The sequence below is a fragment of the Saccopteryx bilineata genome, chromosome 2 (assembly GCF_036850765.1).
Source record: "Saccopteryx bilineata isolate mSacBil1 chromosome 2, mSacBil1_pri_phased_curated, whole genome shotgun sequence".
Classification (NCBI taxonomy): domain Eukaryota; kingdom Metazoa; phylum Chordata; class Mammalia; order Chiroptera; family Emballonuridae; genus Saccopteryx; species Saccopteryx bilineata.
The window spans coordinates 32,889,469-32,911,499 of NC_089491.1; the positions used below are offsets into that span (position 1 = coordinate 32,889,469).

Below are 22,031 nucleotides of genomic sequence, written 5' to 3' on the forward strand. Positions count from 1 at the left end.
CATGAATGTTTGCTTTATATTTATTTGTTAAACTGTACATGTAAGTCTTAAGTACTGCTCTATATGTATATTTCAAAATAAGAAAGTAGAGTTTGTTTTCCTTTAATAACAGACCAGTAAAGCAGTGGGAACAATGGGTACGGACAGTTCAAGAAGCTTGATTTGGTGAGGGAGTGATAATTGCCCCTGTATCCATTCTCTGATTTTAATTTTCATGAATTGAGCACCCTGAGTTTTAGCTGGGCATGACAGGATCCAGGGAGAGGGTTCTTCTTCTCCTCCTTCTCTTTCCTCTCCTTCTTCCTCTTCTTCTTCCTTCTCCTCCCCCCCCCTTCTTCTTTTTAAGCCTCTTTCGTCGTAGGTGTGGCATTGTGTCTAAGGCCAGTCTACGTCCTTCATGGCAAATTGCTTTCCTGTTAGCTGGGCTATGATTTAGTGTATCTGCCTTTGACTGAAAGATGGAAGCCACATGTTGGGAATGGCAGAACCAAGTCCTAACAGCATCCCTGAATGACTCTGTGAAGCGGAAACGTCTACCCACTCTCCACTGTCCAATTACCTTTGTACTATTACGAGCATGAAATACACTTACTTCTATCTTAAGTCGCTGTTACAGCAATTTAGTCTGTGCACTGATAGAGTTAAGAGGGAAAGTTGAGAAATAGGCAATACCTAGAGGGGGATGAAGAAACAGGGAAGGAATTTCTAAATAATGGAAACAATAAAATGTGTTTAAGTGTTAATAGGAAGGACAATACAAGAAAAAGTTGAAGATGTAGTAGCCAGATTTTTTTTTTTTGTATTTTTCCGAAGTGAGAAATGGTGGGGAGGCAGAAAGACTCCCGCATGCACCTGACAGGGATCCACCTGGCATGTCACCAGGGGCGATGCTCTGCCCATCTGGGGCATTGCTCTGCATTCTAGCTCCTGAGGCAGAGGCCATGGAGCCATCCTCAGTACTCAGGCCAACTTTGCTCCAATGGAGCCTTGGCTGTGGGATGGGAAGAGAGAGACAGAGAGAAAGGAGAGGGGGAAGGGTGGGGAAGCAGATGGTTGCTTCTGTGTGCCCTGGCTGGGAATTGAACCCGGGACTTCCACATGCCGGGCTGATGTTCTATCGCTGAGCCAACTGGCCAGGGATCAGATATTAAAAAAAAAAAATGGAATGAGGCCCCTGAGAAGACAGGAAGGGATAGAACACAGGCCATGTGTGGAAGAACTGACCTTTGTTAGAAAGGAGTATTTGCTCCGTTTTAGTAGAAAGAGAGAAAATGGATACAGATGTAGGTTGATTTGTAAATATCTTGCTGAAAGAGGATGGAGTTCCTACTTAAGGTTTTATTTTCTGAAAGAAGCATAAAGCTTTAGTGAGCATGAAGGGAGGGAGAGAATTGGCAGAGGTTTGGTAGAGTGAGAAGGTATGAAACCCTCATTATGGAGAAAGGTGGCATTATGAGCAGAAAGTATTGAGCAACTATTGAATTTAGGACACTACCACTCTTCCAGACAGGTTAAATTGCTCAGGGATTGGCAGAGGTAGATGGACTAGGTCCAGCCAGAGCTGGAATTGCAACAACCAGGTGCAACTGAAGGTGAGGAGAAAAGATAATTTTCCAAGAGAAGGACTTTAATAACCGACTATGGAATCAGGGTTGAATACAGGGGAAGGTGACTAATAGTTGAAACTGGAAAAGATAATAGATTGTGAATGTCTTAGTGACACAGGAAAACTATCGCTCTCATTAATAAGTGAGCAGGAAGTAAAAGAGTTTCAGTCAGTTGGTGGAATGCATGAATGAATGATTCAGACATAGTGAGGATGTCAAGTTTTAGGGAGTAAAGGAGGAATTCCAGTGACTCCAGAAAGCTGAGGTATCAGGTGATAACATCCCGAATAGAGAAGAGAAATCATCACAGTATGTGGTAAAATAATTTTGTTTTTAAAGATAAGTAAGAGCTTATTTAGTAAAGAAGGTAAGGGGGAAGAAGGTAGGAAAGGGGAGAGGGAACAGATGTGTAGAGAAAAGACAGACAAATTTCATGGCATACTGGGGAACAGAAAGCCCAGCCAGAAGTTAGGGTGCCTGGGTAGAGTGCCTGGAGAAGCTGGAAAGGTAGGATGAAAATAAATTCTCAAAGAACAGGTATGAACATTCAAGCAGAGTGGATTTTATTATCAAAGCCCAAGTTGTCAATCATGATATCACCAGACACTGGTGTGTAAAATGATCGCAAATAGTATACTTTTTTTTTTTTCTTCTGAAGTTGGAAACAGGGAGGCAGTCAGACAGATTCCTGCATGCGCCTGACCGGGATCCACCCGGCACGCCCACCAGGGGGCGATGCTCTGCCCATCCGGGGCGTTGCTCTGTTGCAACCAGAGCCATTCTAGCACCTGAGGCAGAGGCCACAGAGCCATCCTCAGCACCCGGGTCAACTTTGCTCCAATGGAGCCTTGGCTGCGGGAGGGGAAGAGAGAGACAGAGAGGAAGGAGAGGGGGAGGGGTGGAGAAGCAGATGGGTGCTTCTCCTGTGTGCCCTGGCCGGGAATCGAACCTGGGACTCCTGCACGCCAGGCCGACGCTCTACCACTGAGCAACCGGCCAGAGCCACAAATAGTACACATTTTTTTTTTTTGTATTTTTTCTGAAGCTGGAAACGGGGAGAGACCATCAGACAGACTCCCGCATGCGCCCAACCGGGATCCACCCGGCACACCCACCAGGGGTGACGCTCTGCCCACCAGGGGGCGATGCTCCGCCCCTCCAGGGCGTCGCTCTGCCGCAACCAGAGCCACTCTAGCGCCTGGGGCAGAGGCCAAGGAGCCATCCCCAGCGCCCGGGCCATCTTTGCTCCAATGGAGCTTTGGCTGCGGGAAGGGAAGAGAGAGACAGAGAGGAAGGAGGGGAGGGGTGGAGAAGCAAATGAGCGCTTCTCCTATGTGCCCTGGCCGGGAATCGAACCCAGGTTCCCCGCACGCCAGGCCTACGCTCTACCGCTGAGCCAACTGGCCAGGGCCAATAATGTTTTTCCATTAAAATGTGTAAGTACAGTGCAAACTAGAACTAAGATTAACAAACTTTCTTAGGACAAAGAGTTATTTTAAAGCTTGTGTGTTTCCAAGGACCGCTTACCTATGACGAGCCTGTGAAGAGCACCCTTGTCTCCATTAATAGCAGCAGCGTGAACTTGGGATGCTAACGAGGACCCGGTAAACAACAAGTTCTCTGACCTGTTCATAGTCGTCTTGACAACTGAAGCAACCTGAAACAATGATTTAGGCCATGAGCATATGCAGAACACATTTCCAAAAGCTGTCTCATCTATTGTAAGTGGTTATATTATAAACATGGTTTACTAGAATATGTGACTAGAATTCCAAAAATCTGCACTCCTAGTCCTAGAATTGCCATAACGTGGCAAATTAAGTGAACTTATGTACAAGTTGCTCATCCTTAAAACGAAGGGTTAATGCTCCCAAGAACCTTCTCAAAACCTGAGGGGAAAAATATGGGGGGGATACTCAGTATCTAACATTAGGCAAAGGGCCCAAACACGACCTTGATTTCTAAGTTAATACATGTAATTTGATTCTACATAATATTAAATGTTTGAATTGATACTGGGAATAAAGGTAATGACCAAACCACAAAATAGAAATGATGTGAACTTACTTATTAGGTTAGAATGAACTCTTTAAGCACTAAATTAAAAAGTATCTAGTTATTCCTCTCATGCAAGTAAAAGGTGGAATTTTTAGTTGTTGTCTCTTTGTGTCCACCAGGAAAATACTCCTAGCTTGAAATCCTGACCTTAGGATCTTACTTGGCACACTATATCATATGGATTAACCATATTTCATTAAGGAAAAATTTGTTCTGACTGGCTATTTAATACGGTTTCTAGAACTGTCTAGAAATGCATTATATGCACAGGAAAATAGTGAGTACTCTATTGTGTTTAAGTGGAAGCTCAATTATGATATATCAGAAATGCAGCAAGTATTCAAGCACCTGATGGGAAGAGGGTTGCGTCAATGAACTTAAACTTCCTTCCTTAACATAAGATGTTCTAACAAAGTTGAATGCCTATAAGGACAGGGAGTGTAAAAAATGCAGGGAGTTTTGTGGATCATGGCAAACTGCAGTATGTAGTTTTTTAAAGAGAGCAGCTGTGAAACAGCTACTGTTAATAGCTGCCATAAGGGTGGGCAAGGTCCTCTTCTAATTTTACCAACCTGTGTCACTCCAATCTCTGTGATTCCTGAAAATCTGGGTGTTTGGGAAGATAAATGTATCACTACTGATGAGCGAGTACTTGTGTTGTCACTGACAAGTATGTTTGGCTCAAATTCTGCCTTCAAGTGGAAGTGTTTTCTTAATTTTGGTAAAGGTCAGCTCTTCATGTCTTTATCTTACAAGGGCATTGTGAGATACTTCTTCATGTCTGAGCATGTCTTTCATGGCAGAAAAACCACTGTCAAACGCAGGGTTATATTAAAGTGACTTGAAAGAAGCTACAAAATAGGGGTGGAGGTAGAAACACAGTGGAGGAATAATTGCACTGGAGCTCCCGGCCCTGCTCCATTAATAATAAACAGTGTGCCCTTTCACTAACCTCAGCTCTCTGACTTTCTGTAAAATGTGACAATTGAAAAAGTAGACCATGTAGATTCATTCAACAAATTAAGTACCAATGATGTGCTGAGTATTGTACTGGACTCTAATACGTTCATTTTAGATTTCATATGATTAGTTTTAGGCCCATCAGAATCTCTTTCTCTCTCTCACACTCCAAAATTTTTCATACTCTTTGAAAATACACTAAAAATTAATCTCATTTATATATAATATAATATATATAAATAAATATATATAATATAATATATATTTCATCAACAGATCTACACCTGGTGTACTGCAAATGTTTGCTGAGTGAAAAGTCAGAGTCTGGGTTCCAAGTGCAAAGGGTGAGCAGGATCAAAGTTTAATTTCTTGGAGTAATGAATTCATACTCATGAGCATCTGCTCTTTTTAAATTCCCCATTTCTAGCTCCTCTGTCAGAGAAGTGAGTGCCACAGAGGAAAGAATACTGGACTAGGAGAGAGAAACCCTCACAAAAATTTGCCACTGTTTAATTTTGTCACTCTGGGAAAGTTATTCTCTAGGGTCTTTTTCTTTCTGGCTCAAATGTATTTCTTTTTTTTAGCGCTATTGGTTTTTGTAATAATATTTATAGATGAAAATTAAAACCACTTTGTTACCTATAAAGTGCAATGGTAATATCACTACTAATTATAAAAGAAGAAGCCAGTGTAATAAATGGTCTAATAATTATAACTGTACTAAACTAGTGGTGCTGTGGTCACAAGCAAGGAAGAGTAATTCTGATTAGGAGTAAAGGGTTGGTTGTTTGGGAAGTTATCAGCGATTAAGGCATTTGGGATGAAATTCCAGGTAGAGAAGGGGTTACGGCCATTCCGGACAGTAGGAAAGATTAAGCAAAAGCAAGGCACAGGGAGAACCACAAACAAAAGCGAGTGCCTCCCGGGTACTCAGTAGCGGATGTTTGGATTCCATTTGGGGCACGTGACCGGACTGGGTGTTTGTAGATGAGGCTGGAGAGATAACTGGGACCCGGTTAAGGTCCTCGACTGCGTGGTTAAGGAATCTGACAACTGTCTCGTAAGGAGTGACTCATGCATTAGCAGCAATCACTCTTACACTTGAGCTTTCCATTTTACAACGTGCTTTCCTATCCTATCCCACATCTACTTATACGAGCCCACAGAGACAGGGATAAGTCATTTACTTGTTCAGCTGAAGCCCTGAGAAGTGGCTCCGACTTTATAACGCAGGAGTAAGCGCAGAAAGAAGAGGCAGCAGGCGGGAGGCCAATGATGGAAGCTCAGGCCACAGCCCAGGCCAGGAGGGCCGCGAATCTGAGGCAGGGGCCAGGGCAATGCAGACCGATTGGAGCTTCCCCAGCCAGGAACCCTCCTACTCACCCTCGCCTCTCCAGGACTCAAGTCCCGGGGGCGGCTCCAGGAGGCACGACCCTCACTGGGCCGCCCCTCCCTCCAGGGCAGTGCATTACATCCAGCTGGGACAAACCCCACCTCGCTGAAACTAACGGAGCCCCTCTGAAGGCCGCCGGAGACTCTAGACCGCACAGCCTCCTGGGTACTGTAGTTTCCATCCCCCACCGAAACACTCGGATACACCCGCTGTCCGTCCTTTTTATCCCGCAGGGCCTCGCGCATACCGAACCCAGTGGACCCGGGCCGGGAGCCTGATGGGAAAGGAGTTCTGGATGCCCGATGACGTGCTCACTGGGAGCGGTGCAGGACTACATTTCCCGGTGCGCTCCGAGGTGGGCAGGACCCGGAAGTGAGGGTTGAGAGGCCTCTCTGGAAGTTGTCCCGGGTGTTCGCCGCTGGAGCTCCGGGTCGAGAGGACGGGGTATCGCTGCCGGGAGAATCCTCCGCTGCCTGCGGCTCCCGGAGCCCAGCCCTTTTCCTAACCCAACCCAACCCTACCCTGTCCCAGCCGCCAAAGCCTGTCCCTGCCGCGGAACCCAGCGTTACCATGAATCCTGCCGTCTTCCTATCCTTACCCGACCTGAGATGCTCCCTGCTGCTCCTGGTGAGTGAGTGAAGGAATGACAGACCCTTCGACTGACGCGGGGACGGCCTCCCGCCGTCACCGGGGAGGGGGAGCGTGGACACAGCTGCCACTAGCCCTGCTTTCTTATCTTTCTCTCCGGTGGCGAAGAGTGCACCCTCCCCCCCGCTGTCTTTACTGTCGGCATCCGTCTGTCCACTTTTCAGGCCTGGGATCCCCGAGGCCTCAGAAACCGCGGTCGGAGCTTGGGACCTGTAGACAGGAGAAATAGCCCTGGAGAAGGGATACATGGGAGGGTCCCAGCGAGGCGCCTTTCTAGTCCTCAGAGTATGGAGGTGGTTTCGGTCTCCAGGGCTCCTGGACCTGGTTGTAACCTGAATCGGAAAGGACGGGGGATAGACCTGCTGCTTCCTCTCATCACCTTTTGGAAGGGGTGTGTGGGCGACAGGTGCTGGGGTCGAGTGAATCTCACTCTGGACTTCTGAAACGGTTGCCTGGGTTGGCAGAGCCTTGTGTTGTGGCTTGATATGATTGGTTGTGAACCCGGAACTGGAGACTGGTTTGGTGTCCACTGGGGGAATAAATAAAGGTGGAGGCTATTCCCTGAAAGCCTTGGCTCAAGGCCTCCTTCGATTTTTGTTACAGCCCCATCCCCCAAATTTAAGCAGAGTTCTTCTTCAGTGCCCCTGGTTTGAGAATGATCACATTTTCTGCACACATATGCCCTTGTTCCTTAACTCCTTGGATTGCTCAGCTCCCTCGCATCGTATAAAGGAATCTTTTGGTTCTTTTTCGTCCAGAGTTCATCTTGAGTGTGCAACCTAAGTAATTCAAGCTGGAGGTCAAATGGAGACAGAAGTAAGGGACTAACTCCGTATAGAAAAAAGTGACATGCCGTTAACTGAGCTCTTACTGTAATACAATATTTAAAAAAAAAACATTGTAGATTTTTAAAAAAGCCAAATTTAATATGGACATTAAGTCAAAATCACTTTCCTTACAATTTAAGAAATATGATTCAGTGACTCAGAGGAAATTATATATCTGGTTACCAGCAGAACTGGGATTTGAATCACGTCTCTTGACTTACAGTGCTTATTTCACCACAGTACATTCAATTTTTAATATTTGTGTTTAAATAGTTTTTGTCTGTCTATCCCTCTCCTCTCTCTCTTCACTTCCCTCTGTGATATGCAAGTCATATTCAAAACCCATATACAGTACTTGAACCTTTACAGAGGAAAAACACTATAAAAAACTAAAGGGGATGTCAAAGTATTTTTGAGAACTAAAAATGGTTTATAAACATGGTAATATTAAATGAAAAACTGTCTTATTGCCACATATACAACAATCAGTGACTTCTGGATATAGGAAAATATCCTGAATAGAGCTGATTTTTGATAATTTCATTATACACTATGGTTCTCTTTTCCTTCTGAAAGTACTGGAATAATAATTGTCATTAGAGACTAATCTTTCTTTAAGGACACTAGATAATATTCTTTTCCTTATCCATAAAATGGCCTGAAATATGAGTTGTCTGCCAGAAATTACTTTTAGGTTACCAAAAATATATATACACAGAGGGGGAAAAAATCTTAAAACAGTGGCAAGAAAAGTTGATACTGAATAGGAAAACTACATCGGATGCAGTTTTTGGAATGGTATGTTTGATTGCAGAGCTAAGTTTAAGAAGGAAAAAAATTATTTTGAAATAACTCATATTTTTTATAGTCAACCTGCAAATCTAGTTAAAGGTAAAAAAAGGATTTTTTTTCTGGTAATTCTAAAATTTAGTTAACATTTTGTATATTTTAAAAATTATTGACTGATTGATTTTAGAGAGATAGAAGAAGGAAGAGAAGGTGGAGGGGAAGCACCCATTTGTTGCTCCAGGTAGTTGTGCATTCATTGTTTGGTTCCCATTTATGCCCTGACGGGGATGGAACCTGCAACCCTGCGTTCAGGACTGACTGCTGTAACCAGCAAGGGCCAGCATTTTATATATTTAAGTAAATGTAGAGGAATAGAAACTTAGAAAATACTTTAGAGAATATCTGTAAAGATTAATGTTGGAAAATAAAGCCCAAGAAAGGGTTTAATAAACCAGAATTACAAGGCAAGCTAGATTCCGTTTGAACACAGTATTTACCAAAGTAGTTTTAATAATATATATATATCAGTTAGCAAATACCTAAAAAACATTTGTCTAATAAAATTTGAGTTACTTGCCCTGGCTGAATAGCTTGGTCAGTTTGAGCATTGTCCTAAAGTGCAGAGGTTGCCAGTTCGATCCCTGGTCAGGGCACATACAGGAATGGCTAGATATTCCTGTTAGTCTATCTCTGGCTCTCTCTGGCTCTCCGCCCTTCCTTCGTTGCTAAAATCAATAAATAAAAATTAAAATAGTAATTTGAGTTACTTATCTAATTGGTAATTCTGTCCTAGTGGTGAAACTTGCTTACTCAGTATCTTACCTGTCTGAAAATACATCCTTTATCTTCCCTAGTGTATTTTCTTCCTCCTCCCTCGCTTCTCCTCGCAGGCTTGTTTTATTCTTTCCCATGTGCAGACATTTAATATTCAAGTTTCCACCTACTGAGTTCATCATTTTTTCCTTAATTGTTCTAAAAAATTTTTTCAGGCAACTATACCTCATCCTTAAAGAACTAGATCTATCCCAACTTAGTGGTGTTCATAAGATAATAGTTAAAATATAATCCTAAACTTTAATAGGCAAGTAGTTTTCCCTGATCTCAAAGGCATTTTGGAATATCACTGTATGCCTAAAAAGCTCATTGGAATCATTCTCCACCCCCGCCCCGGGCAGAAATGCAAAATTATAAAAAAAATGTAGAAAAGATAGACACACAATGATATTAACTGCAGACCTCCAAATATATCTTCAGGTAACTTTTCTAGAGTTACATTTCTTAGATTCTATGGTATGTGTTATTTAGGATTTCCGATACTAATCTGATACATTGTATCAAATTGCCCTACTGAAAAGTTGTAAGAATTTGTCTTCCTTCTAGTTAGTGAGTGTTTTTGTTATATGTGCCAATTTAGTAGACCAAAAATGGTATATGATTTAAATTTATATTCTTTGATTACAACCTAAATTGAATATTTTTTCATATTTATTAGCCATTTCTATTTCTCTCTGTGTATGTAATGTGTTTACATTATTTGTTCCTTTTTCAAAAAAAGTTTGCCTTTATTTTCTCCAGTAATTCAGATGTACTCTCAAGATACAATTTAAAAACAATGGACAGTGTTATTACTTTGTTCACTTAATGTCTGTTCAAAAGTAGCATAGTGTAAAGAATACTGGACTAGTTGTCAGGGCATCTATGCACAAGTTCCAAATCTTCCATATACTTAATTTAACACTGAAAACTAGTTTAAATCACCTAATTTTTTTGTAAGCACATTGGATTTGATGATTCAGTGATTCTTTGTGTAGTCTATCTTGTTTTTCAGAAACGATTGTCCTCTAATTCCCCTAATTAATATGCTTGTTTGATTGGGTATTTCCTCAAAAAAAAATCTGCTAGCTTTTCAACAAGTTAGAGGTCTGTGCCCCTCACCCTGTTATCCAGTGTGAAAAAGAACATGCTTTGGTCACAGCTTTCCTGATACTGACAGTTGCTGTGCTCTGCATCATCTAACCAAGTAAGCGATTAAAAAACGGTTGGAGCCTGACCAGGCGGTAAAGCAGTGGATAGCGCATTGGACTGGGATGCAGAGGACCCAGGTTCGAGGCCCCGAGGTCACCAGCTTGAGCGAGGGCTCATCTAGTTTGAGCAAAAGCTCACCAGCTTGAGCCCAAGGTCGCTGGCTTGGGCAAGGGGTTACTCCTTCTGCTGAAGGCCCGCGGTTAAGGTACATATGAGAAGGTAATCAATGAAACGAAAAACTAATGATTGATGCTTCTCATCTCTCCATTCTTGTCTGTCTGTCCCTGTCTATTCCTCTCTTTGACTTTCTCGCTCTGTCTCTGTAAAAAAAAAAAAAAAAAAGGTGGACTTTTCACAGTGTTTATTGCTGTTTAGCCTACCTTTCATGCCATGGAGAGACACTATCTGTGACCCAGGCTGCAGGAATTGGTATTATTGGTATTATTCTTTCCTTTCCTCCTGTCACTTGAATGCTTGTTTGCCATCTGCTATGAAAAGGGAAAAGATATTTGAGATTCGTATCATGCTTCCAAGAAATTTATAATTTTGTGGGGGGGAGAAGCTGTGTATGTAAATAATTAGAATTACAGAAGGAAAGTGATCAAGCCCTGAGGTATTTGTAGAAGTGAGTTATAGATATTGCTATATAGAAGTGTGGTCGTGAGCCTAGGCATTTGCATCACCCGGGAGTTGCTTCTAGTGTCCTCACCCCAAAGCCTGCTGAGTCAGTATCTGCACCTTAACAATGAATGTACTCAGCTGATCCTTATACACCCATTAAAGAGAAGGACAGCTGTAGATGTTTGAAAGAGGTATTGCTTGCTTCTCAATGGGAGAATCAAAGAAGTCTTGATAAAAGATGAGAATAGAGCCTTGAAGATTAAATTGATAGGTTAATTTTCAGTCTTGAATGGAATGAATTAAAAAGGTTCAATAACTTAATAAAGGTTTTTTTGTTTGTATGTTTGGTCTTTTTGGTTTTGCATGTTTAAGAAGTCTTGTCTGTGCCTGACCAGGTGGTGGCACAGTGGATAGAGTGTCGGACTGGGATGCAGAGGACCCAGATTCGAGACTCCGAGATCGCCAGCTTGAGCGTGGGTTCATCTGGTTTGAGCAAGGCCCACCAGCTTGAGCCCAAGGTCGCTGGCTCGAGCTAGGGGTCACTTGGTCTGCTATAGTGCCCCCCCCCATCAAGACACATATGAGAAATCAATCAATGAACAACTAAGGAACCACAACAAAGAATTGATGTTTCTTATCTCTCTCCCTTACTGTCTGTCTGTCCCTATCTGTCCCTCTCTCCGACTCTCTCTGTCTCTGCCAAAAAAAAAAAAAAAAAAGTAAGTCTTGTCGTAGGCTTGCTGACATGGCCAGATGTCAGAACTGGTGCTCAGGAAACTAGCAAACCATTTGGCAAGTTTTCATGAGAACAGCTCATTATTACCTTAGCCAAAATAAAGATCATGGCCTTTAGTGGATTTTCACCAGCGGTCCCATTACTCCATTCAAGAGGGGAGGGAATAATAACCACTTTGTCGAAGTCTCTTGGGTAATGCCATAGATCTCAGATTTTGGTTTTGTTCTTGAGAAGATTACAGTTGAATTCTGTTTTGATGCCCTTGGTGATATCGTGGTCAAGATCTCTGGTTTTTCCAGCCCTGTGATTTTATTACATAGAACTTTGAGCATTATATTTTCATGTATCTAATTTTTAGTCGCCAGAATTTGTGGACATGAACATTATTAATATCATTGCTAACATAATAGATTAAAGAAATGAAAAGAAGGAAAAACTATCTTAGAAAAACATTCTAGTAGTATTTGAACTAAGATAAATTATTGGATGAGTAGCAGAGTGACAGTTCTTTTCCATAAAATTATCAGAGTCTTACTAGACTCTGGGACTTTTGGTAATTGGATTTAAGAGATTTCAGAAAAATATCATTAGTAATCAGAAGAATTTTTTATCCTGATACAAAGGAATCGAGTCCCTTTTCATTTGTGGGACTTTCCCATCAGTGTCTTGCTCAGTTCAGTAGCCAGGAAGGGGTATAAAAACCATGCAGTTATAATGACTGAAGTTATAGTTGTCTAGAGTTTTACTGTCATTTAAATTTACTTAAAATATAAAATTCTATCCCTCAGTTACAGTAACCACATTTTAAGTGCTCAGTGATCACATGTGGCTAGTGTATCGAACAGCACAGATTATGGAACATTTCTGTTATTGCAGAAAGTGCCATTGGATGGTGCTGGTCTAGAGCAGGGGTCCCCAAACTACGGGGGACCCCTGAGGCCATTTATCCGGCCCCCGCTGCACTTCCTGAAGGGGCACCTCTTTCATTGGTGGTCAATGAAAGGAGCACATTGACCATCTCATTAGCCAAAAGCAGGCCCATAGTTCCCATTGAAATACTGGTCAGTTTCTTGATTTAAATTTACTTGTTTTTTATTTTAAATATTGTAGTTGTTCCCGTTTTGTTTTTTTACTTTAAAATATGTGCAGTGTGCATAGGAATTTGTTCATAGTTTTTTTTATAGTCCGGCCCTCCAACGGTCTGAGAGACAGTGAACTGGCCCCCTGTGTAAAAAGTTTGGGGACCCCTGGTCTAGAGCTTCTCTCTTACTCTGTCTTGGAAAGGAAGACAAAGTTGAGGTAAAGGATGAGGGAAATACCTCAAGTAGTGTTTCAGAGCTTGAAACTGTCTTGTCTGGCTAAGGGTAATAACCTGAAAAATGCCAGTAATCTCAGTGAGCACAGATTAGGCTTGTGTATGCCTGATTGCAAATTTAGGGAAACACCAGAGAATACTAGCTAAAATCGGAAAATAAAAGTTTGAATGTTAGTATTAATTCTCCTAAAAGGGTAAGTCACTTTTCTTCTTGAGACCTTAGTTTTTCAACTAAAAATTGAGTGGGATTGAATAGACTGTTTTGGAAGTCTAATGCACATTTGAGTGGAATGTGACTGAGACTTTGTGATTTGAGATACTCCACTTTGTGTGATAAAGATCCCTTTTGAGAGTGACATCTTTAGAAATAATACTTTAGAGCAGCGATTTTCAACTGGTGTGCTGCAAGAATTTTTAAAACATGTAATACATACCTGATTATTTAGTCAAGGTCACTGACCTTTTTTCTCTAAGATTGTCAAATAAAAATATGACAGCAGTCAACACAACAACAGCCATCTGGCGTGAATGAATCAAAATTATACCTATTTTTTTTTGTCAGATGAGCAAAAAATATAATACACTTTTAGGTGTGCTGTAGAATTTTAATAATTAGTTTATGTATACCATGAGGTGAAAAAGGTTGAAAACCACTGCTTTCAAGGAAATTTCTTAAATAAGAATATACCTATATATTAGTTGAAAAATTACCTGTAAAAAGATGGCCTGTCAATATGTTTTCTTTGCTTCAGGTATCACAAGGATACCCTTGCCAGGAGCTAATCTTCTATACTGCTCACAAAAATTGGGGGATATTGCAAAATGAATAGGAAGTGATAAAATATCCCCTGATGTTTGTGAGCAGTGTATTTTGATAAGCCCTTAAATCAATGCATATCTCTTACTGCCTACTTTAAAATGGCTTGAAGTTGTATGAGCTCATGAAGGCAGACTAATATTTAATATTTAAAGCAGTTTGCTAGGAAATTTGAGGCAACTCTAAAATGTGAAGAAAGTATGATGGAGTATATAGCTCATCAATAAGTCAAGCCGAGTTAAAATTTCTTGGTTCTTTGGACAAGATACTCTTAGTTACATGCCTGCTATTTTGCTGTTCTGTATATTTGAAGTTTTGGAAAATGTAGGGGAAAATTCAGCTTTTAAAAAATTACTGACACAGCACTGAAATCTATCTTTTTGTAGAAAGAACAGTTTCAAAAGTAAGTGTGATTTAGAGATATCCTGAGAGAAGAAATTTAGACACTCTTCAATTCCTTTAACTTTTATTACTATGGTTCTGGCCTGCCTGCAGTAAAATCTCTGCTAGCTGGTAGCAAGCTCACCCTTCTGTAATGGCTTCACATTCTGGAAGAGCTGAGAAAGAATAAAGAAAAGCTGCTCCTCTTTGTAATCAAAAGTAATTTCATAGAAAGCATCTCCACAAATGGATTCATTCCTCAAGCTTTCTAGATAGCAGTAGTTTTTACTATAAGAATGGATACTAATTCTCTAACATCTTGTGATCTGCTTACAGTTAACAAAAGTACCACAGTATTGCAAAATACTTGATTCTTTGCTTAATCTTTAAATGAACGATGCCAGAGACCTTAATTTTGCTTTAGAGTTGTAAAAACTATGCTACATTTTCCCCATGGAACTTTATATTTTATTTACTTATTTTTTTTTTATTACAGTTTGCATTCAGCACTTTTTTGTATTAGTTACAAGTATACAGCACAGCAGATAGACATTCAGATTCCCTGCAATAATTCAAGTGCCCACCTGGCACCATAGGTAGTTATTACGGTATTGTTAACTATATTCCCTGTGCTTTACCTTACATTCTCATGCTGTTTTGTAAATACCAATTAGTACCACTTAATCCCATCACCCTTTTTACCCTGTCCCCTAACACCCCTCCCCTTTGGCCTCTAGCAGTTTGTTCTCTGTGTCTATACATTTGCTTTTATTTTGTTTGTTCATTTATTTTGTTCTTTAGATTTCACATACAAGTTATATTCTATGGTGTTTGTCTTTCTCTGACTAGTAAGTCATTTAGCTTAATACCCCTAGGTCCGTCCATGCTGTCACAAATGATAAGATTTCATTCCTTATCATTGCTGAGTAATATTCCAATGTATACATATGTACATAATGAATACATATGGATGACCACTTTTTTATCTTCTCATCTATTGATGGACACTTAGGTTGCTTCTATATCTTGGCTATTCTGAATAATGCTGCAATGAACATAGGGGTACATATATTCTTTTGAATTAGTGTCTTCACTCTCTTTGGATATATATCCAGAAATGGAGTCACTGGGTCATAAGGCAGTTTCATTTTTAATTTTTTGAGGAATCTCCATACTGTTTTCCACAGTGGCTGCACCAGTCTGCATTCCCAGTAACAGTGCATTAAGTTACCTTTTCTCCACATCCTCACCTATGCTGTTTATTGATTTATTAATGATAGCTTTTCTGATGGGTGTGAGGTGGTCTCTCATTGTGCTTTTGATTTGCGTTTCTCTGGTGATTAGTGATCTTGAGCAATTTTTCATAAGTCTTTGGCCATCTCTATGTCCTCTTTGAAGAAGTGTCTATTCAGGTCTGCCCACTTTTTATTGGGTTGTTTGTTTTTCTAGTGTTGAGTTGTCTGAGTTCTCTATAAATTTTGGATAGTAATCCCTTATCGGATATGTCATTGGCAAATATCTTCCTCTGTTCAGTAGGCTGTCATTTGGTTTTACTGATGTTTTCCCTTGCTGTGCAAAACCTTTTAGTTTGATGTAATCTCATTTGTTTTTTGTTGTTGTTTTCCCTTGCCCCAGAAGGTAGAGTATTTGTTCTAGTTCAGAGAATAATTCCATTGCTATTTTGGTAAAAATTACATTGAATGTATAGATTGATTTGGGTAATATGAACATTTTATGATGTTAATTTTTCCTATACATGAATATGGTATATGCTTCCATTCATTAGTATCTTCTTGGATTTCTTTCTTCAGTATCTCATGAAAATTCAAGTATAGGTCTTTTACCTCCTTGATTAAATTTATTACGTATTTTGTTTTTAATGCTGTTATAAATAGAATTTTTTTCTTAGTTTCTCTTTCTGATAGCTCATTATTGGTGTATAAAAATGCAACCAGTTTCTGAATGTTTATTTTGTATCCTGCTATTTCACTGAATTCATTTATTTTAGTGGTGTTTTTGTGGAATCTTTAGTGTTCTCTATACACAGTCATGTCATCTGCAAGTAATGACAAAAACATTTTAAAGCATGTTTTGTTTTCATAATCATCCAGTTTATTTATTTAATTATGCATGTACTGTGTTTTTAGGATATCTTTCAGAAGTAATATGAAGTATTTTCCCCTTAATGATAACTTAAAAGTATATCAACTATAAAGAAAATTTTCAGAAGAATATTTAGTTTAGGAGTCAGAGGTCTGAACTCAAATCTTGGATCTGTTATTTTTCACCATTGTTATTTTGTCTGTTAAGTTCTGAGGAATAATACAAGTATGATATCTGAATTATAGGAGGGGTTATTTGCATGCTTCTATGATTTTGTGGAATAAAAAGTAGTAAAAATGTATTATATTTTCTTATTCTTAGATCTTAGTGTCTAGTACAATATGTTATACAGGTTAAGTGCTCGGTAATAATTTTGTTAAGTGTATGGGGTAAAAGGTATAGCTCGTGTATGGAGGATCAGGAATGCATAGGGGATTTGTACTTTGAAAGCATCACAGAGAAGGTGAGCCTTGAAATAGATGAGGGAGTTAGTCATTTGGGTTTCTTAGGGGAAGAGCCTTCCAAGCAGGGGCTTAGCCCTAATGGGGGCTGCCCCAGGTATATTCCAGGAGCATTGTGGTTGTCATACTGTGTAGCATATTAGAAGACTAAGCCATGAAAGCTAAAATACCGTTTTGTAAAACTGTACTTATTTTTACTATGTATATTGTTTCTGGATATTTTCTTTCTTTCTTGTCCTGTCCAGTGCTTTATTTTATTTTTGAGAAATTGTCTATTTGACCCAATATAGTAAACATCCTAACAGGGTTGCTGATCATATTGATCTCCTTAGCCCTTTGGTCAGATGCCTCTGCTGGGAGTAGCTTTGATTTTATTTACCCCAGAGTGACCCTAGTATGTGAAATTAAAAATATTCTCTATGTGTGACACGGACTGTAGTTGTAATAACTTAAAATGTTAATACAAAAGATTTCCTGATAAAGAGAAAGAATAAGAAAAATATTTAAAAACGAGAAAAATTATTTCCTGATATATTTTTTGATTCCTGAAATTAGTATCCTTTCATGGACAGAAAAGCATAATGAAGGAAAACGCCCATGCCTCAGCCACTGAAAATACTTTCATATGCAGCTGACCTTGAGCTACGCGGGGATGAGGATTGCTGACTCCCCACACAGTTGAAGATCTTTTCATAATGTTTGACTCTCCAAAAACTTAACTACTAATAGCTTACTGTTGACCAAGAAGGCTTACCAATAACATAAACAGTCAACGCATATTTTGTGTTGTTTGTGTTATATACTGTAGTCTTAAAGTAAACTAGAGGAAAAAATGTTAAAAAAAATCATAAGGAAAAGAAAAAAAAAGTGTAAGTTTACCCATGCAGTTCAAACCCGTGTTGTTCAAGGGTCAATTGTATGTTCTTTTATTTTTTTTTCTGTGTATATTTGAAAGTACTTTTTAACAGTAACGTACACCATGAACAAGATAGGGGAGGGCTCTTTCTCTTGTTTGATCCTGGTATGGAGTGGTAGACCATTGGCTATGTGGACTATAGAAGGAAAAGATGCCCACATGTGTACATGTACTTGTACCCATATTAACTTGAAAATGATGTCCAGCTTGACCACTTAACTTATAAACTTACTTAACCATTTTAGCTTTTGTTTTTCTCCTCTGTCAAATGGTATAAAGACCTCTTCTGCAGAGTTCTGGGAAGACAAAATGAGACTCTTTATGAATGTGTCCATGGCACATGTAGGCACTTAAACTTTTCTGGTTTCTGCCATATTTGGTGCTTGAGTAATGTTTAGATGAGGGACTCAGTGAGTGAGTGAATGAATAAATCATTTCCTTTTTTGTAATTTTTAATTGTCCATCCAATGGTATTAAAACTGTGTGCATTGAACTGGCATGACTAGCTTCTAGCCCTTATAGTCTTCTAATGTTGATAATTGCAGTCATAAAAACAGTCTAACAATGTAACAGTTAAGGGAATAAGTTATCTGCCAGCTCTGTTTTATAACTACTCAGTTTTGTACTTATATTCATTATATAATGAAGAACTCTGTTCAGTGATTAGTTTGGACAAATCATTTAGCCTATTTGAGTCTTAGTTAACAAATATTTGCACTTACTATACATTATAGAAATAAATAACTAACTTGATATGCATTTCTGCTTTTAATACAAAAACAAATAAATTTGCCTGACCAGGCCATGGTGCAGTGGTTAGATTGTTGATCTGGGATGCTGAAGACCCAGATTCAAAACCTCAAGGCCGCTGGCTTGAGCGCAGTCACTTGCTTGAGCATGGGGTCATAGACATGACCTCATTATCACTGACCTGAGCCCAAAAATCACTGGCTTGAGCAAGGGGTCACTGGCTCAGCTGGAGCCCCCTGGTCAAGGCAAGTATGAGAAAGCAATCAATGAACAAGTTAATGCTTCTCATCTCTCTTCCTTCCTGTATGTCTGTCCCTGTCTCTCTCTCTCTCTCTCTCTCTCTCTCTCAAAACAAACAAAAAGTAAATATTTCTGTAAATGGTATAAATGAAAGTGGTGAAACATACTTTATACTCTATCTACTGTTTGAAAAGTATCGTTTGCTCCACATAGAAAAGCATGATTTTTAGTTATACACCCAAAATTATTTTAAAAATATATCTTTGTTCCAGTTGACAAGATATTTGGAAAATGATGATGATTGTTTAGAAATACATAATATTTCTCTAGTTGAATTTAACAAAGGAAGAGAAGATTATCACAGCAATGTTTTGGTCATCGAAAAGATGCAAAAATAAAAATCCTATTTGTGTACATATGGAAGATTTGAAATTGCTGCTTGTATGGTTTCATTTGTCCCAACAAGCCTAACTTGCATATACCATAGTTATGTCCTAAATATTGCTTCCGGTGGGGTGTAAAGTTATTTACACATAGCATGTATTATATCTACTACTGTAGTAAGTTTTGGTTATTAAGCTAAATCTGTTTAAAGATTTGATGAAAACTGAGGCTATGACAAATCTTTCTGAATTTAGATACTGTGATGAAAGTATCTGTTGAGAACCTATTGGCATATACAATAGATCATGATGAGTATTTCAACTTGGATCAAGAGAAAGCTATTATATAGTCTTAGTTTTCTAAGCTCATGAATACATTTACAAATCCTTCCCATTGGGAAGAAGGATACTTGGTTAGAAAAGGTGGGTAAGTTGTGTTTCCCGGTCCACAATGCTAAGTTGTAAAGGCTTCCTTGATATATACTGGTTATTATCTTGAACAAAAGAATGGTTTATGGTATATAAGAGGAACCCTCAAGAAATAGCTTTTAAATGAGGTATATATAATATTTTTTAGCAAAATAATCAGATTTTCAGTCTTCTCTTTTTTATTTGACCCAGGAGGCAGGAGAAACCACCTGGCTAGATATGACTGAAGTAGTGAACTGTTCATAGGGCTGTTGTATTTGATCCCTTAGTGAAGCTCTTTTTTTAACTTACTTTATTTGGAGAATACTGCTTTGTACCGTAGTATGAACTTCTATTGATCATCTATAGCTGTTACTTCTAATGCAAAATGGATTATGATATTAAGAAATTAGCAAAGAACTTGTCTATATTCCCACATGACATGACTTCTGAAGAGTCTTATAACTTATTTTAGAATATTACAGCACTTTAAAGTACAGCAAGCCCTCAAATAATGCCACTTTGTTCAATGTTGTTTTGTTACAAAGCTGGTGAGATTCTATAGGAACTTCACTCTTGTTTATGTCAATTAGCTTATATTAAAGTTGGTTTTGTTATGCATCGTTTCCCTTAAAGTCACAGAACCTATCCACAATGTTAAGTGAGGACTTACTGTACTAAGTCAAATAATATCCCTGAGTATTGTAAAAATGGGATAGAAAATACTTTTAATGTCTTAAAATGGATTTTTATTTAGATTGTTTAAATGGTTTTTAGTTACAGGAGGGAACAAGGATGTCCTTAACACACATTTTCTTCTTAGAGATATACAGAACACTTGTAAATTTTCAGTTTATTAACCCATTGTTAACCCATTGTCAGGACTGGGGTAATTCATGTCAGTAAGTTTTTTTTGTTTTTTTTTTAATTTTATTTATTCATTTTTAGAGAGGAGAGAGAGAGGGAGAGAGAGAAAGGGGGAGGAGCTGGAAGCATCAACTCCCATATGTGCCTTGACTAGGCAAGCCCAGGTTTTCAAACCGGCAACCTCAGCATTTCCAGGTTGACGCTTTATCCACTGCACCACCACAGGTCAGGCTGGTTTTTTTTTGTTTTTTGTTTTTTGTTTTTAAGGTAATTAAAGCCAATACTATAATACATGTAAGCCAAATGGGTGTGTGAGTATAACCTTTTTTTTGGGAGAGGGCTGGAAATCATTGAGAAATACAAAGAAGCATTTTGTCTTTATGTTCAGGTTCTGAAATAGTATTTGTTAATGCCCTAGTTCATACATTGACAGTGACACATCATGCAAGGGATGGCTAATTTCATGCCCAGGATGTGTTCCTCAGGTAATAGTAACCTCCTAATTGTGAATTATACTATACCTTTGTATAGTATAATTTCTTCTTCTTTCTTCTTCTCATAACTTTTATAACATTTCATAGTTATCTACCCTATTTCTTTATGTGGATACTCTCTAATGCAGTGGTCCCCAACCTTTTTTGGACCACAGACCGGTTTAATGTCAGAAAATATTTTCATGGACCGGCCTTTAGGGTGGGATGGATAAATGCACAAAATAAAATTATGTGACCAGTGTAAAAACTGTGGTATTTTAAAATATAATTGTCGAACTACGAGATAAGCATCAAGAGTGAGTCTTAGACAGATGTAACAGAGGGAATCTGGTCATTTTTTAAAAATAAAACATTGTTCAGACTTAAATATAAATGAAACGAAATAATGTAAGTTATTTATTCTTTCTCTGCGGACTGGTAACAAATGGCCCATGGACCAGTACCGGTCCGCGGCCCGGGGTTGGGGACCACTGCTTTAATGTGCTACTAGCTTCTTTTCTCTCCTATCATATCTTGTCGTCTACTCAGCTTTAACTGTTGCCTCCCTAAAGAGTGGAGTGGCTTGGGAGTCTGTTGGTGCTTTGGTTAGAGCCTTAGGCTCAGATACCTTCCTGCTGCTTCAGTCCTGGGTATGTGGAAAGTAGTCAGATACAATTTCCAAATTTTCATCTCTGTCAGCTGTTTTCTCATTGACTGGGCAAGGCATAGAAATAATGAAATTGTAGTTGATCAATGACTATAAACAAATTTTTCTCCAATATAGTCTTACTCCCCATTGAGTTCCGCCAGTCACCTCGTATAACTTTGTCTTGTTGAGGTTTTCAGCCCTTTAGTTTGTCATCATGACCTGTTTGTCTTTCTCTTAAAAGTTTCCCCTAATCTCCTCCACCCCAGTCTAGGCCCTTGTTTTCCTTTCTTCTTACCATTGCACTTGTCCCAGTCTTTGTTACAGAGTATTAAACACTAATCTTTCTTAAACCTTGAAATCATCATGCTCCTCCCTCAATGAGTAGTCTCCCTTATTTTCTGCCACAGTGGATATCAACCCCCCTCTCTGACTTTCAGGGGTATTATGCTCCCTCTCTTAACACTTTGGCTTTTTTCATTAGTAATCTGGCTCCAACCTAACCTTCCAACTTCATCTTCCAATTCTGCACTACATGATTTTCGGTAGCCTGCTTCCTACTCACATACTTCATCCACTGCTTATCCAACCCATACAGTGCTCTTTG

The 22,031-nt window shown here is 39.2% G+C and overlaps 2 protein-coding genes across 5 annotated transcripts in view; one reads left to right on the forward strand and one right to left on the reverse strand.

Moving 5' to 3' along the window:
• The window catches only part of INVS (inversin), a 136,243-nt gene extending 129,166 nt beyond the window's left edge, over positions 1 to 7,077 (reverse strand). For 2 of the 4 annotated variants that reach the window (XM_066256646.1, XM_066256642.1), the window contains exons 1-2: positions 5,813 to 6,198; positions 3,135 to 3,264 (exon numbers count right to left, since the gene is read on the reverse strand). In XM_066256646.1, coding sequence (XP_066112743.1) covers positions 3,135 to 3,240 — 106 coding nt within the window. In that variant the 5' untranslated portion in view covers positions 3,241 to 3,264; positions 5,813 to 6,198. Of the gene's footprint in view, positions 1 to 3,134; positions 3,265 to 5,812; positions 6,199 to 6,265; positions 6,361 to 7,045 lie in introns of those variants that run through there. The other 2 variants (XM_066256643.1, XM_066256645.1) reach the window with 2 other exon arrangements.
• The window catches only part of ERP44 (endoplasmic reticulum protein 44), a 99,309-nt gene continuing 83,791 nt past the window's right edge, over positions 6,514 to 22,031 (forward strand). The window contains exon 1 of the mRNA XM_066256654.1: positions 6,514 to 6,645. Coding sequence (XP_066112751.1) covers positions 6,589 to 6,645 — 57 coding nt within the window. The 5' untranslated portion in view covers positions 6,514 to 6,588. The remainder of the gene's footprint in view (positions 6,646 to 22,031) is intronic.